The sequence below is a fragment of the Sus scrofa genome, chromosome 8 (assembly GCF_000003025.6).
Source record: "Sus scrofa isolate TJ Tabasco breed Duroc chromosome 8, Sscrofa11.1, whole genome shotgun sequence".
Classification (NCBI taxonomy): domain Eukaryota; kingdom Metazoa; phylum Chordata; class Mammalia; order Artiodactyla; family Suidae; genus Sus; species Sus scrofa.
Window position 1 is genome coordinate 85444013 of NC_010450.4, and position 17670 is coordinate 85461682.

At 38.2% G+C, this 17670-nt stretch overlaps 1 protein-coding gene across 12 annotated transcripts in view; it reads left to right on the plus strand.

Moving 5' to 3' along the window:
* Positions 1 to 17670, plus strand: part of INPP4B (inositol polyphosphate-4-phosphatase type II B) — a 743160-nt gene that overhangs the window by 631972 nt on the left and 93518 nt on the right. For 11 of the 12 annotated variants that reach the window (XM_003129178.6, XM_021100667.1, XM_021100673.1 and 8 more), the window contains one exon: positions 5020 to 5117. In XM_003129178.6, the coding sequence (XP_003129226.3) occupies positions 5020 to 5117 (98 nt within the window). Of the gene's footprint in view, positions 1 to 5019; positions 5118 to 6290; positions 6763 to 17670 lie in introns of those variants that run through there. The other variant, XM_013978877.2, reaches the window with a different exon arrangement.

Sequence of the window (17670 nt, forward strand, 5' to 3'; positions counted from 1 at the left end):
CACAATGGAAATGAATCCAACTAGTATCCATAAGGATACAGGTTTGATCCCTGGCCTCGCTCAGTGGGTTAAGGATCAGGCATTGCCGTAAGCTGTGGTGTAGGTTGCAGACACAGCTCGGATCTGGTGTTGCTGTGGCTATAGGCCAGCAGCTGTAGCTCTGATTCAGCCCCCAGCCTGGGAGCTTCCATATGCCACAGATTTGGCCCTAAAATGCAAAAAAAAAAAAAAAAAAAAAAAACCAAGGAAAATATTGGTGTCAATGCCAAATTAGTCACATGGATTAATTTTCTGCATTTTCCAAATATCTATGTGTGCATATTAAATTTTAGAATTTTTAAATGTTTATATATATTCATTTTATTTTATTTTACTAGAGTATAGTTGATTTACAATGTTGTGTCAATTTCTGCTATACAGCATAGCGACTCAGTCATACATATATATACATTACTTTTCTCACACCATCTTCCATCTCATCTGTATTTTGACATTGTAAACTCTGCTAATTGTGTCAAAATTTTCTGGACCTGGAGTTCCCGTCGTGGCGCAGTGGTTAATGAATCCGACTAGGAACCATGAGGTCGCGGGTTCGGTCCCTGCCCTTGCTCAGTGGGTTAACGATCCGGCGTTGCCGTGAGCTGTGGTGTAGGTTGCAGACGCGGCTCGGATCCCACGTTGCTGTGGCTCTGGCGTAGGCCGGTGGCTACAGCTCCGATTCCACCCCTAGCCTGGGAACCTCCAAATGCCGCGGGAGCGGCCCAAGAGATAGCAACAACAACAACAACAAAAGACAAAAAAAAAAAAAAAATTTCTGGACCTAACACACTATTTTTTCCTTTTGTTTCATTTACCAAAATAGTTTTATTGGGGAGGGCAACATATCTTTTTATAGCAACTTTCTCAAACAAAAGATAACTATATATGATTCCATAAGTGACTATCAAAAACACTTTTTGAGCAGACAAAGGAATTACTTTTGCCTCTTACATGGCTTATATAGAGAGATTATCAAAAACATGGTTAAGAGCTAAGATTCACAGAACACATATTTAAAAGATTTTAGAGGAAGAATTTACTTTCTTGCTGTAAGGCCTGTCCAGAAAAGTCTTCCCCCCGCCGCCCCGCCCCAGGAAAAACTTGTAGAGAATATTTAAAATACTTTCTTGTCAATAATTAATTCTCTGTCTCCTTTCCACATTGGTGGTTGGCATATTCTTTGCCATGACTTGTTAAGTATGTTTTAATCCTTTATTATTATTTTCTACTGAGTTAAAAATACCACTAAGTTTATAGTCCTCTTGAATTTCAGTGATACTCAGGTGCCTGTTTTTAAGCTATTATTTTCAATGATCTCTCCTTCTCTCCCTTTTATCCAGAAGATTTTCTGGACAGCATAGGTTTTGATAATTCTCACTTGCCAGTTACAGAATTGCATGCTAGCTTTGTATCTCATGTTTAATCTCAAACTGTGTGGAAGCTATTAATCTCTTTTCTTATAGTATGCAAAAATCAGAATATTATTTTAGTCGCTGTGTTGTACAAGTTTTCTTCAATAATTAAGCACTTTTACAAATCATTATGCAAGATCAGATTGTACTGCAGTCAGCTCTAATGTGTTGTCTCACAGCAAGTTCACTGGTTGAAGTGAATGATATTTATGAACATAAATTACACAATTATGGGGAAAAAACAGCGCTTTAAATGATCTCTTCTTGGTACCTTAGATTAAGTACAGCAGGCTTTGGGTTTGAATTAGTAAGCTAAAGGCCTGTGAGTGTTGTCTTGAGAGCCGTGTGAAACTCCCTACTTACAGACTTTTCAAAGAATAGTTAGGATTATATTTTCAGACCATCTAGATTAGGTTAGTTTACATGTCATGTCATTGTGACTGTTTCAGTTAATAGTCATTTCATTAAAAAAAAAAATGCCTCTGAGTTCCCATTATGGCTCAGCAGGTTAAGAACCCAATATAGTGTCAGTAAGGATGTGTGTTGGATCCCAGGCCTCACTCAGTAGGTTAAGTATTTGGAGTTGCCACAAACTGCAGCATGGGTCATAGATGTGGCTTGGATCTGTTGTTATGGTGGCTGAGGCATGGGCCTGCAGCTGCAACTTTGATTTGATGTGGGAACTTCATATGCTTCAGGTGCAGCCATAAAAAGAAAAAAAAATGCCTCCTCCCTTCCCTTCTCTCTTATCTGTCTTGCATATTAAAATGTGTTTTTTCATACCTGGATGCTATATGATAAAACACATAGGACTTGAAAAGAAGACATGATTGCAAAATAGAGAAAAACAAAGAGAAGCAGGAAGGCTGGCACTCAGATATTAACCAACTACTGATTTGAGCAAATCACTTCCTCTCTGTTCTCTGAGCTTCATTTTGCTGATTCTGAATTTTGAGCTTTTCCAGGCAACACTCACATTTTAGGTATGCCATATATTCCAGGTGATATGTTACTACATATGTAGCCATAACCAGAATACCTGTAATGCATATCCATTTTTCAATAAGTACTGACTAGTCTCCTTGGGCTACTATAACAAAATACCACAGATTGGGGGGCTCAAAAAGGAGAAACTTATTTCTTACAGTCCCAGAGGCTGAGAAGCCCAAGATCAAGGTTCTAGCCAATTTGGTGTGTGGTGAGACCTGTCTTCAGTTTTCTTATTGTGTCCTCAAAAGAGCTCTTCTTTGTGTCTGCAGGGAGAGCAGCCAGCTCTCCAGGGTCTCTTTTCACAAAGACACTAATCCTACTGGATCAGGGCCCCACCCTTGTGACCTCATTTAACCATAATTACATCTTTAGACTTTCTGTCTCAAAACACAGCCACACTGGGGGTTAGGGCTTCAACCTATCATCTTTGAGGGATAAACATTCAGTTCATAATACTAATATTAATCCAGCAAGAATGATTATTTTATTTTTTAATTTTTTTTGTCTTTTTAGGACCACACCCGTGGCATATGGAGGTTCTCAGGCTAGGGGTCAAATCAGAGCTGTAGCTGCCAACCTACACCACAGCCACAGCAACGTGGGATCTGAGCTGCATCTGTGACTTACACCACAGCGCACAGCAACAACAGATTCTTAACCCACTGAGTGAGGCCAGGGATCGACTTGAGTCCTCATGGATGCTAGTTGGGTTTGCTAACTACTGAGCCATGATGGGAACTCCAAGGATGATAATTTAAAAATGCTAGTTGATTATAATGTCTTAAAAAGTTAAGAGAGCATATTTCAGAGTTCAGGGTAGCTCTCCTGTAGATTTTCTTAGGTCTGTATTCCTGTCCTCCAAACTTAACTCTGCAATGTTGTTGAGCATTGAGTCACACACTACTCTGCCAAGCTGTGGTGTTCAGGGAGCAGGCAGTGTAACAAGAAGAATGGATATGATGCCCACCCTGAAAGAACTATCCAGTAAGGAAGACAGGTCAATAAATGATACACCACTGTTCAACTCATGCAATAAGCAAAGCTGTAGAAGGGACAGGATTAGTAGAGGAAAGAAAGTGATTCCCAGATAGGAGAGCATTTCATCAGGGAGGTTTTATAGTGTAGATGAGCCTTCCACAGGGCTTTGAGGAACAAATAGAAATTAATCAAGCCGGCAAGGCAAGTAAGACATTCTAATCAGAGGAGGAATAGTATGTGAAGGGTCCCACAAGCATCAAAATCCTGTCGGTAAAGTAGAAGAATTCAACCCCATTGCCACAAACAGGAGATTTTGGAAGTCTTTGTGAAGTTAGTTGCTAAGCTAAGGAGACTGGATTTTGTCCTTGTGGGGAAAGGAGATAACAGTGAAGTTTAATGAGCTGATAGATGAAAGGGGTGCTAGATTAAGTTCTCCACCATTGCCTTCATTGCATATGTAGCACCTGTTAGTGGCTGATGTTAAATAAATGTTTGTTGAATGAATGGGTGACATGACCATGATGTAAAGAACAGATTGGAAGGAACAGGAGCCTGGATGCGTGGCACTTTGGGTATTTGGGAGGCTTTATATCCAATCTCAGCTGGCTATATCTAGATACCTTATTTATTATAACAATAGTAAAGAAAAAGAAGGAAAGGATATCAGAGATGCGAATATATCAGTGAATAGTGGACGGAGTGGAAAAAACAGAGGAAATCCAAAAGGGTGCCTGAATTAATGGCAGGAGGTTAAAAATGTACCTTGTTTCTAAACAAAAGGAGGAGGTGGTTTCAGTTTTTGATTCCATTGAAGTTGAGGCAGGGTGGGATGATTCACTTTGAAATTTTCAATTGACTCTAGAAATACATATTTAAGTGGAAATATGTGGATGGTGATACATACTGGAAGCCATTTGTATAGCATTCTTTTATGGAGAGGCAAGAAGACAGGAAGTTTAAGCCTGGGAAATGCTTAAAGAAAACACAAGGTCTGGGATATACAGGTAGAGGGTTTTGCTTTGAGAAGGTCATAGAAGAGTACCAGTGCAGAGCTGGCATCTTTCACGGTGTGGACAGAAAAAAAAAGTGGACTTAGTCCCTGGGAGGCTGGAGGGCCTTACCTGTTCCTACAGCAATTGACAGTGTGTGTAAGACTGTATGTGGCGCAGTGTCCAGTCCTGGAACTTCTGGACCTCTCCTCACGCTGTCATTGGTGAAGAGGAAGATTGCAGGGATAAAAAGAGGGAAGAGGGGAAGAGTTTTTATGTCTTTGGAGATACAGCCCTGCAGAGGTGGGAAAACTAACACTAAGTATCAGTTATGCCAAGGCACGGGCGCTGGTGTTTTAGATTTTGTATTTCATTCAGGTTCACCTTTGATGATTGTGAGAATAGTGGGGTGTGTCAGAAGTGATTGGTGGAATCAGGGCCAGTGGCAACTAGAATATGTTTGAACTCACCATGGTGCAATGTGCTTAAAACAACAGAGACCCCTTCCTTAGAACACTATTGTCTTCCATTTAAAAAAAGATAAAAAAAAAAAATGTCACTTTAGGGTGTTATTTTGTAATCCCTAACTATTTTCCTTTTCCTATGTTTAGGTTTGGAGATGTCTCTTTGCAAGAAAGTATTAATCAGGAAAATTTTGAACTTCTAAAAGAATATTGCACAGTATTTATGGAAAAGATGCCTCCTGATTGTAAGTATGCAAGTTACAGAAAACAACAATAATAATTTCTTGATTATAATTCTTCAGTCAAGGTCAGACATAGAGGTCCATGGAAGAAAAAAGCACCGGGTAGGAATGTGAGAGTGATTTTGAGATTGTCTGCACCAAAAAAGACTGATTGCCAAGGTGGCCTGGCCACCACCTGCCTCCTTGCCCTGATTGCACTCAAGTGTGTCCTGCTGCTCCAGTTAGGACATTCATTTCAGTGCCACTGGAAAATGCCAAAAGTCAAAAATAAGGAGCTCATAATTAGAAATCTCAATTGAGTCCAATAGAAATGTTGTATAATTCTTAACCTTGGAAAAGATTTTAAAGATTTAGGTTTCTGATTTATAAGTTACATTTAAAAATATCTTGCATATATATATATATACATATATATATATATATATATATATATAAATCAGAATACATACTCTATAGGAAACAAAAAGTGATACAAGTTAAGGAACAAATTATTAAATATACTTATTACAATATTTATGCAACAGTGTTAGGGCACAAGCCTATAGCAATGTGCTTTACATTCTGTGTTTTGTTTTGTGCCATTATTCAGTTCTGCAATTCTTTTTCCTACAAAATTAAGCCTTTAACATTTGAGCAGTGCCAATCAGAGAATCAAGAATGTTTCTGGAGTTCATCCATAAGTCATATAAATAAATAAATTGAGATACTTAGGTATTCCCATTGATAAGAAGACAGATTTTAGTAAAGTAGGAAATATCTTAATATTTGTAACCAAAAGCTGTGGTAAAAGTCTGCCTTTCATCTGTTCACTGGCAATTTGTTCACTGAGCTATATTCTTATTCTGTTTGAAATATTTTAGGTAGCAGAATGTTTAGAGTTTTTTGTAATGCATTGATCTTGCTTCAAAATATTATAGTGCCGTAAGTGCATTCATGTCTTTATAGTTAGAAATTTTACTGCTGTTTTCATATTATTTTATTTCACACAAAATATTTTTAAGGCTGAAATGAAATTAAGATAGAACAATTCTTTTGACAGCCAGCATACTTAAGAATTTTAAATTTGTTATTTACTTGAAAAGTTAATATGCACAAAACGATTTTGTATTAGTAATTAATAGAAAAAGTTTATTATAACTTGGATGTTGGGGGATTTTTTTTTTTTTTTTTTTGCAGTTACTAGTAATTTCGAAGTAATTCCTGGAATTTATATCAACAACTTGCTTTCTATTTATATGGGTCATTTTCAAAGTGAGGTCCTGGAAGCAGCAGCATTAGTATCACCTGGAAATCTGTTAGCAATTCAAATGCCAGGCCTTTCTGCAGATCTACTGAACTTGTCTGATCGTGATTTTTCATCCACACTAATGTTTGAGAACCAGTGCTATACCATCCTTACTCAAAGCATAAATACATTAAAAAGTAGGTTGTTGGCCAAAGTCTATGAAAGATTTTAATACTATACATAAACAAAAAAAAGTATGTATAAGCAATTGTTGAAGTATTTCTGAGATATGAACTACAAAGTGATCTCTACATTCAAGTCATTTAAACTCTTTATAAGAATGTAAGTTTTAAAATTTTGAAGAACCCGAGACCTTCTATAATGTATTGCTAATTAAATATAACTTCATGTTTTTAAAACGTGTAAATATATTTTATCTTTGAAAACAGGATGGGCTCTTGGATCAAATCAATCTTATTAGATCAGTCTAAATAAGTTGTCTTAATATACTGATTTTTTTCCTGATATTTTGTTTCCTGTTATGTCAAGTTATTTTCGAGGCAACACTATCATAGATTTGGCACAGAATGAAGGTGCAATGTGACTCTGGTTGTTTTTTATTACGAAAGTCCAAACCCTATCTGCAATTACACCAACATATGTGGCATTATTCCTCCTGCAGAAATGTAACCTAAAGCATCCTTTGGGTTGCACTCCATTCAGGGAAGAACCAAAGGCTTTAGTAAGAGTGTGACTCAAGGTGTAAGAGTATGAGTCCAGGTATAAAAGTGTGAATAAAGGTATAATAAAGGTTAATAATTTGTAGTAGCATAAAATAGATAAGTTAGTGCTCTAAACATATTGAAAATGCTTTCACTTAGTCATCCATTTTAGATGTATGGTCCATTAATTTACTCACACTTTTTTTTATGATTTATTAAATAGTCAAAGTCTACATGCTTTCAAATAAAAATTTTTCCTTACTTCACAAAAGATGTTTTAACCTTTTGTTCATCTTAGGGATGACCCCAACGCTTGCGATATCAGGATTTTATACATTAAGTCCATTTCAGCCTATATATTCACTCCCAGTCAACTGGCTCTCACCTTTTACTCTAGAGAACCTTTATGCTCTAAAACATATGTTCTTCCCCACATATTCTCTTATTCTGTTGAAGATGTAGTAGGTTCAATGGATCATCTCACCTCAGCAATCCCCACATGGAAAACTTTTATCCTGAGCACTCCCTTCTCAGGAGTTAGTAGTGGGAGGGGAATAGAATGAAAGTTGCCTAATAGCAGTACTGATTTCCTTTCAGTATATTCAGCACAGTCTCAAGTTCATTTGGGAGAGATATTCAATCACATTCAAGTATTGCTGTCTTCCACCTGCATCTTCCTTGTATCTGCAGAAAGGCCATTAGGGGGAAGGCTTGGTTGGGAAGGATGGTCTCTCTCTCTCCCTCTCTTGGAGGATTCATGGGGTCTGGAGCTGGGAAGTGCCTGTTACAGAGGAGGAAGCCAGGCATGGGCAATCCCTTTCTTGTCAATCTTTGCTCAGACTTCTTCTTCTTGCTTCTTCTGAAGCAAGAAATTATATTTGTATATAATATAATATAATATAATGTAATATAATATAATATAATATAATATAATATAATATATACGTGTGTGTGTGTAGATATATATATATGTAGACATACACACATATATATGTCTGAAATTGGTATCAGACAGAGCTATTGATGGCTGGGAGGTCTGCTCACTCTTTCTGGGTGCCATGTGCTGTGAATTTCTCCATTCACATTTTCTTGGCTTACTGAGACAGCTCTTCGACAGTTATTCTTGTTTCCCTGACTCTAAGGCACAGTACATCATCAGGAGCTCTTCCCCTCAGAGCCCCCATGATATTCACAGGCCCCTTTGTTCACCTGGGGAAACTCCCTTGGGGCAGGTAGAAGTGTCTCTTTCTCTTCTGGCTCTGATCTTCCAGATAGGTTGGATGATCTCGTAGACATTTCAAGGCCCCTTTCGTACCCACCTAAAGCATCAAGGCACAAATTCTGGGTTGGCAAAATAAAGTCCTACCATAAATCACTAGCACTAACTAATCAGGGTCGCCATGCATCTCATACATGATTAGGGCTCCTGACTTTGGGGGAAGGAGCAGATTCAGTGTTCCCTTTTCTCCCCTTTAAATGAGGAGTGACCCAGCATTAATTTGTAATCTCCAGTCTGTCCTTTCTCTCTCTTATAATAGTGCCCTTCTCTTGCCCTTTTGCCAAAACAAAGAAGAAGAATATTGTCATACAGTCCTATTGGAATGCTACCACTTGCTGGCTCCTACGTGAACACTAAGGGTGGGCTTTCTAGCATGTGTGCTAAGAAGGAAAATCAGGAAGGGCCTTTTGTGTGCTATTGTAACCTATCATCACAGTATTGGATATTTCTGCCTTACACATAACGTTTCATCAACTGTAGCATAACAATTGCACAGGAAATATTTTTTTAGAAAAAAAATCTTAGGCTTGTGGTGAAGGTAAATATAATGTCATTGTCACATTTCATTTCCTTCTGTGCTTTTTTTTTTTGGCAATTGTTGCTGGAAGCCTCCCACTCAATTTAGCAGACATTGGCAGAGATCACCCTGTAAAACTCTGTGCCTATCACTGTGGAAGATGAAAGATGCTTGAGATATAGCCTCTGCCCCTAGTAGCCTACAATGTAATGACTCGGTGTGATCAAGGAATAATCTATCTTAGCTCTCAATCTCTTTCCAGAATATTAGTGACTGTTTTATAGTATCGATTCTTTCTGTGAATAGTTTAGTTTGGTCTGTGTTGCTTTTGTTGCTTAAAAAGTGTTAGTTTCTCCTTGATTGTTTTTGACATTCGGTGTATAGGTGATGCGTTGACATAGATTTCACTTCTGCGCTAAGTTATAGAAAAGATACTATGCATCCTTTCCATTTTCAGAAAAAAGAGAATAGGATAAGAACCTAAAGTTTTATGGATAATTAATAGCAGGGGATTATTTAAATCGTCTTCTATGTATTCCACATAGAAAATGAGAAAACATACATGATGGAAGGAGGTTAATCCATAAGTATAGGGAAAGGAAGGCTAAGGAACCCACAAAAAATGGAGAAATGTACAAATATTTGTTATTTATATATTCCCTATACTTACAAATTAACCAAATGCTGGAGAGGGTGTAGAGAAAAGGGACCCTCTCCTTCACTGTTGGTGGGAATATAAATTGGTACACTCACTGTAGACAACAGTGGGGGTGCCTCAGAAAACTAAATGTAGAACTGCTGTACAATCCAGCAGTCCCATACCTGGGCATATTATCTAGAATAAGTATCTAGTAAAACTTTCCTGAGTGAAACTACTGGGTTTTGTTTCTATAAGGAATGGAACTACCAAGGTATCATTCCTAATCCTACTTTGTGTGAAATGAATTTACAAATTGATACTCATCAGACTACTGCTGAGAAAGAAAACTAGCTACATTTATAACACATGTTGTGCTCTAGAAGAAATCAGTCCCACAACTTGCCAAACTTCATTGGCCTATCACACAATTGAATTTCCCACACTGTTCGATGCCAGGGAGTGCGGGAGAGCAGTTGCTGTCACATGCCAACAGGTATCTTGTGTTACGGATGAATTAAAATCACCGAGGAGCAGCATGTAAATCAGGTCTTGGAATTTTGAGCATGTATCAGAGAGAAGAGTTGCACCACATTTGCTCTGTTTATCAATAAAAATTAAAGCTATTTAAATGGATATTTTCTGCAGTTAGGAGTTATTTTCTGAGTGCTATTGCAGACCAGAAAGTATGTGATGAAATCAATACTGACAGCATCAGCTCTGTGCCCTGCATGGATGGGCGATGCTCCATAAACAAAGAAGGCTCCATCTGAATATTAATCCACTTACTGCTCATTTACCTACAGTTGGAGCCCACGTGTGTGGACATTCACCACATGGCTCCCTGCCACCACCCGGGTTTTTAACACGCTGCTTTCATTTCTTAGAATAAGCTATGTGGCTGTTTTTTCTCCCTGCTTTTCAGAGCCTGGCTATGCTTAGGCTGTCACTTAAACTGAGTCTGCCCCCTAGTCCTTGGTGGGCTCTGGAAATGAATTTATGACATATGGAAATGAGGCAAGGCAAATATCCCAAAGGACATTAACAAACACATGCACAGACATACCACTGCTCACAAACACACACACTCTCAGGCACACACCCCACTAAAGGTCTTTCAGTGGTTCTGAGTGTTTCTGCTTATCAAAGGGACTTTCTGGTAATGGGTTATATATTTCACAGGTTTCAAAGTATATTGCTCAATTATTAGCTTTCTCCCCACACATGGTAATACTAAATTTTCTCTGAAAGGTTCGCATTTATAAAGAGAGACCCTCTGAACATGAGGACAGCCTCTCAACATTCACAGAACCATGACATCAGAGGTACCGTTTTATTCTATCAACCACGGTTCAGCTGTGACAAAAAGCACCCATAGACCCTTTCCCACCATCAACTTTCTCCCTTCTCCTGCTTTCTCTTTTATCTCTGATTCCTTTCTACTGTCTATAAATATTGGGGATAAGTTTGGCTTATGATTAGCCTGCAAATAGGATCAGGTAGAGACAGGTGTCTGAATTAGACAGGATATGCTGGCCCAGACTACCCTATGGTAAAATGAAAAATAATACCAAATTCTTAGTAGCTATATTAGTCAAAGTCCATTCCTGCAACCAGGCACTCCAGGAATTTCCTGCAGAGTATTGGAGATACACACAAAGAAATTTGGGAGAAATTAATGAGGTGATGCAAACCGCCCAGCATTTAGTAATGCAGGAAACTAGCAGTAGCTAACCTGGGTCCTAAAGAGACCTAGGTCACATGTAGTGACACCAGAGCATCCCTGGTCTGTATCTAGGTTCTTGGTGGGGACTATCCAGCAGAAGCTAAGACCCTGGACAGAGGTTGCCCTGTGGGAGCTGGAGCCATGGAGAAACCAGGACTACTTCCAGAGACAGCAAAAGAAACAGAGAGATTGGGAAAGAAATATACTAGCTTCCAGCTTCATTTGATCTCGCTCTTAATCCCCATTGCCCAAACTTAATTGTAAATCAAAGGGCAGTAAGGAGCCTGGGAAATGAGGCTACCTGCAATAAAGAGCATAAAGAGGAAAGGTTTAGAGAGCTATAAGAGCAAATCAGCAGATGACCAGCACAGTCTACCCCTTTGCCCACTCAGCACCTCTCCTCACCTTTTATTTGTACAAGAGCCATTTCAAACAAATCTGTATCTGGATGTGGGGACAGCAGTTTGTGTTTTAACAAGCCTGCCCCCGCAGGTGGCATGATAATATTTGAGAACCATCAGCTTAGATTTGTGAGAGGTTACAGATTTCGCTATCAAATTGTAAATCTGTTTTGCATTTCATTAGTATTCTAGAATGTAAAAGAAAGTGAAACTTTTCAGAAGAGTAAAGCTGTTGTATCTTTTATTTACTTGTTGTTTAACCTAAGTGAAATGTGTATATAAGGCAACTCAGCTATAAACATGATTCTGTTCTATGTGAGATTACCTTGATTTATTATGTCAAGCTCTGTTCATATGTCTAAGTTTCCTAAGCACAAAGGATAACTAGAATGTTACAGATTTCTCCTATATTTTTAAAAACTTAAGATATAAAGTCAAAGAAAACATAAGGGTTTTCTTAAATTAACACACGGCACTTCTATTGCATAATTAATTTAGTAATAATATCTGTTTTACAGATATCTCAAGTTTGATGCTATGTAGACATCCAAACACACAAATGAAAAATCCTGTTAGTCATCCAAATATTTTGCTTCCTTTATTTCAAATGTATGCACACTTGGAAACATTCAGATGGCTGAGGAATTTTTACATATTATCCATATGTTTGGCATTGCAGAGACATATAAAAAGATGAGTAAAAGGGATTGGCAGTACATAGGAAATTTGTGACAATTCAGGCTTCCTTTAAGTTGGAAATGATCCCTCAAAAGCAGGCAAAAGTGGGATTTGAAGATTACGGGCTCCAATTTTTCTCCACCCATTTTTCTACTAAACCCACTCTAGTCAGCCTTTGATCCCCATAACTTCACTGGAACTAGGTTGTTAGGGTTTCTGCCTGTTAAAGCCAATGCTCAGCTCTCTGTCCTCATCCTCCTTGACCCAGTAATAGGTTTGACATGGTTACTTTTTCTTCCTTCCTTTTTTCCTCTTTCGCCTCTGGCCTTCCAGGCAATCACACTTTTCTGTGATTGTTCCTGCTCCCTGTCTCTTTATGTTTCAACCTCCATTACGGATTCTGCATTATCTTCTCACCTCCAAATGCTGAGGGTACCCGGATTCAATCCATGGATGTCTACTCTGCTCCCCTGTTGAACAGTCTCTTTGCTCTAAACATCATCCTTGAATTGTCCACCTCCCTGCCTACATCCCCAGCCCACCTCTCTTCCCTGAACTCGTGGATTCTGCTCAGTGCCTCAGACTCCATCCCTGATGTGCCCTTAAAAACTTATTCTTACTACAAGCTTCCCCAAATTTCAGATTTATCCTTTCTAACTTTTTGTTGTTTTGGAAAAAAATAATCTAGTCAGCTTTGACTCTTTTCTTTTTTTCACACCCCATTTTCAGTCCATTACCAAATTTCATTGGTTATATTTTCAAAATGTATGACCAGCCCTGCCCTCCTGTACTGCTACCACTCTCTGCAAAAACATGTTATTCTTGCATCCAAATTATAGCATAACCTTCTTCCGATTGCTGTTTCCTCTTTCAGCTTCATTTAGTGCATTTTGATCACAACAGCCAAAATGACCTTTTAAAATGAAAATCTAATCATACCTCTCCTCAAAGTCTTCCAATAACTCCCCATTTGTTTTTGCAGAGTCAAAACCTGAATTCTTACAATGACCTCTAAGCATGCCCCCACCAATCTAGCAAAAAAAATCTAATCTTTTGACTCCTCTCTCTTACTTCTCTCTCCTCACTTGCTTCCCTGTGCCCTACTGTTTCTTAGGACTTTTTGATTGACTGTTTCCTCCTCTTTAAATATTCCCTCCCCCCATGTGGTTACTCATTCAGCTCCTTTAAGTCTTCCCTCAAATGTCACTTTCTCAATTGCACTCTCCAATGCCTGGGTCCCCTTCTTTATTTTTCTCCATAACATCCATCGCCATCTAGGACACAGTATGTCATGCATCTTGTTTGGCTGTGTGTCTTCATCAGGACATAAGCTCCATGAGGACTGGTCTTATCTGTCTGTTGACTTTCTATCCCAACAACCAAAAATGTTATCTGGTATAAATTTTATATTCCATAAATAGTTGTTGAATGAATGAATGAATGAATGAATGAATGGAACAGATTGGGTTATCTAATTGGATGTTTTAAAGAATCAGGGGACAGTTGGATCATGGAAACAATCTAATTTAGACTATTCTCAAGAATACTCTTTCTTCTAATAATTCTTGGGGAAACAAAAAGATTTGATAGTCAAATGACTGTTATCACACTGAGTATTTCTAACAGGTCTATAGCATGGTCAGCAAATGTTTTTATGTGAAGGATCAGAGAGTAAATAATTCAGGCTTTGAGGGCCATATGATCTGTCACAAGTACTGAACTCTGCCAATGTACTGTAAAATAAGCCAAAGATAATATGTAAATTAATGAACTTGGCTGCATTCTAATAAAACTCTATTGGCAAAAACACAGAATTGGCTCAGTTTAGCCTGCAAGCCATAGTTTGCCAACCCTAATCTATGGTGTTACACCTATTTATTTTTTTTTTAGTAAAATATACTGTGTTATAAAATATATACCTACAGCATTTTTATTGCGTTATAGAACCATCAAGAAAACCCATTAAATACGCATTAGCATCTTGTTAATTAAGTGTTCCTCAAGACATAGTTTAAGAAATACCAATCTAGGAGTTCCCACTGTGATGCAGTGGGTTAAGGATCAACTGCAATTTCTCAGGTCCCCATGGAGGCATGTGTTCAACTCCTGGCCAGTGCAGTGGGGTAAAGATATGGCATGACCACACGTGTAGCATAGCTGGGATTTGATCCCTGGCCTGGAACTTACATATGCCATGGGTATGGCCAAAACAGAAAAGAAAGAAAGGAATACTGATCTACTTTAACACTTATCACTTGTTATGAGGGGCTTGGGATCCAGAATAGATTTGTTAAGTTCACACATGCAGCTAATGGGAGAACAGGGAATAATTTCCCTATTTTCTGACGCCCAGTTAAGTGTTCTTTTCACTTTTATACTGCTGTTATTCCTTTGCTGTTTAAAGGCTTCTGATCTTCTAAATTTAAAATTGTAGATTTAAAAATACTTTAGTATTTCCAGCAGTATACCTTTATTTTCTGCTTATAATTCCTACCTTTTTGTAATTACACATTTATTTTCAACTCATTGCAGAAGAAAACCTGATGCACTTACTTCTTGAAATGTGTAATATCGATAAAGAGTAAGATCATTTTTAAACATTTGATGTCTCTTGAAGCACTCCTACGTCTTTTTGAAAAGAAAAGTGATACAAAACCCTATACAATTTTATTTTATTATGTGCATGTAAAGCCACAGACATAGACGTTTAGTTTCCATTAACCTGTAGTCTGGATCAAAGCGACAAATACAAACAACACTGCAAGTAGCAAAGATGGAAGCACATAGTCACATACACACATACAAATGGCCAGCTCCCTGTTCAGTTCAGCGTTGATCTCTGCAGCTCCTCTGTTACTTCATAGTCCTCACAAATTGGATGCATCAATTATTTTTGGTTAGACCTATTCTTTAATTTATGTGGGTCTAGACTCAGATTTTTAGCCTTTTGGTCATCCTTGCATTTTCTACGTTCTTTTCTTCTCACTGAGGCTCCCCTTTCATTAGACTTCGCCATTCATTGAGGATTGGCTGGGCTCCCAGTAAACCTGTCTAGTAAATCTGCAAAAAATGGCATGAAATCAAAAGATGATATTCAATTGAAAGTTCACTTAGGTGAACCACTTGATGCTTGAACCAAATGAGTGCCTCCATTTCATTATCAACTAAATGAGAATAATTATTTCATAGATACCTGTGCTTTGTCTACCATTATCTCACTGAAGAAAGGATGCTAATACTTCCAGTGGCAGTCTCTGCAATGAGATGTCACACCGCACTTATGAATGCTAGAGAGATGGATAAAGATAACGGTCCTATGCTTCTCAAGAGAGTTTTAATTCTCATGTGTACAAATTTACTGATCCAGTTAAATTTGATTGTAAAGCTCTTCCTATAGTTTGTACTAACCCGCCTCTCTTCTCCATTCAGTAGCCTCTTTGCTCAGTCTTGTCTGAAATCCTTCAAATAGCTATCTATGTTAACCTCAATGAATTTTTTCATATAAGCGCCACTCCTCTGACAATCTTTCAAAAAAATCCCATTTTTATTTTTGGGATGCACAGAGATGAGCTCTTGAAATCATGACTGTTAGGATAATTCATTGGCCCCATGCTGAGGAGTAAAGTGGATGTTAGAAATCTTAGGACTCATCTTCCCTTTTGGAAATAAATACCTGAATTTGACCTGAATTAATATCAATCTCTGGTGACTTCAGCTTCAGTGTAATATTACATCTGATAAACAGCTCAACAATAAAAGATTAAAAAAATTGGAGTTCCCTGGTGACTTTTAATGTACTTTAACAATTAGTTTCGAAGTTTATCTTTTCCTTTGCTGTGGGTGATGCAACTTTGAAGTTTCTTTCAGAGGAAACAATGAAAATGCATAAGCCAAAGATGTTATTCAGCTCTGATCAGGTTGGGAGTTTGATATTTGATTTCTAACATTGCCTTTCTCACAAATTGTAAATGGGAAATATAATTTAAGTAAAGCTGGTTTCAGTGGAATTTTTCCTTTTATATTTTTCAAGCTTTTACAGCCTCTAAAAGAACATAATTTCCCGTTTTAAGACATCTCAATGACTTTCACCTAATTGCATTTGTTTGCTTGCTAGCACATTTAACAGTAATTGTTTCAGAATTAATTATGGAAAAGATTTGATATTACAGAATAAAGTAATAACCAGAGTGGACTGTGAAAGCACCATTCTTCACAAGTTCATTTTGCTTCATAATTAGAAGTACAGGCCCTTCTAAGTTGTTTTTGCTGTAGTTATTCTGAGAATTTATTGCTAAGTAATAAATTATCCCGTGTTAACTGATTGTGGGGCCAGGTTTTAAAACCATCACTTTACAGTGATTGATGGGATGTGTCTATACATATTCTTACTTATTTCTAATGTCCTTACCTCTAAAACAACAGTACACATTTGCAGTATGGCTGGTTACTATGAAAAATGCCTATATAACCTAACCTGTGTTTGGCTTAGAATGCTTTTGGTTGCAAGTGACAGAAACCCTAACTCCAATGGGCATCAGTTAACAAAAATGAAAGTTTCAGTGTTGCAGCAGCAACCCTTAAAGAGAGGCTTGGTTCAGTGGCTTAGCAGTATGAAAAAGAACACTATTCTTCTCCATTTCATCACTCTGCCACTCTTAGTGTTGACTTTATCCTGCATCTAGTCCCTTCATGAAGAAAGGGAGGCTGGCATAAGCAGTTATTCCCATGCTCAACTGTATGCTCAAACAAAGGCGTTGCGGGGGGCGGGGTGGGGGGCAGCTTTCCTTTCCTCTTCTGCTTTACAGAGGCCTGAGCCTCCCTCAGCTGCAACAGCATAGGTCACTTACACAACCCTGAGTCAAGTTCTCGCTGGCCTGGATTTAGATGTTCATCCCTGAATCAAGTCTTGACTTTCTTTCTTTCTTTCTTCCTTCCTTCCTTCTTTTCTTTTCTTTTTCTTTCTTTCTTTCTTTTTCTTTTTCTTTCTTTCTTTCTTCCTTCCTTCCTTCCTTCCTTCCTTCCTTCCTTCCCTTCTTTCCTTCTTTCCTTCTTTCTCTTTCCTTTCTTCCTTCCTTCCCTCTTTCTCTCTCTCTATTTTTTTTTTGTCTTTTTAAGGCCACACCTGCAGCATATGGAAGTTCCCAGGCTAGGGGGTCAAACCAGAGCTGTAGCTGCCTGCCTATGCCACAGCCACAGCAACGCCAGATCCAAGTTTCAGCAGCTCACAGCAATGCTGGATCCTTAACCCACTGAGTGAGGCCAGGCATCAAACCCGTGTCCTCACGGTTATTAGTCAGGTTCCTTACTGCTGAGCCATAAGGAACTCCTAGTCCTGATTACAAAGGGAGTGGGATTATATCAATTGGCTTCA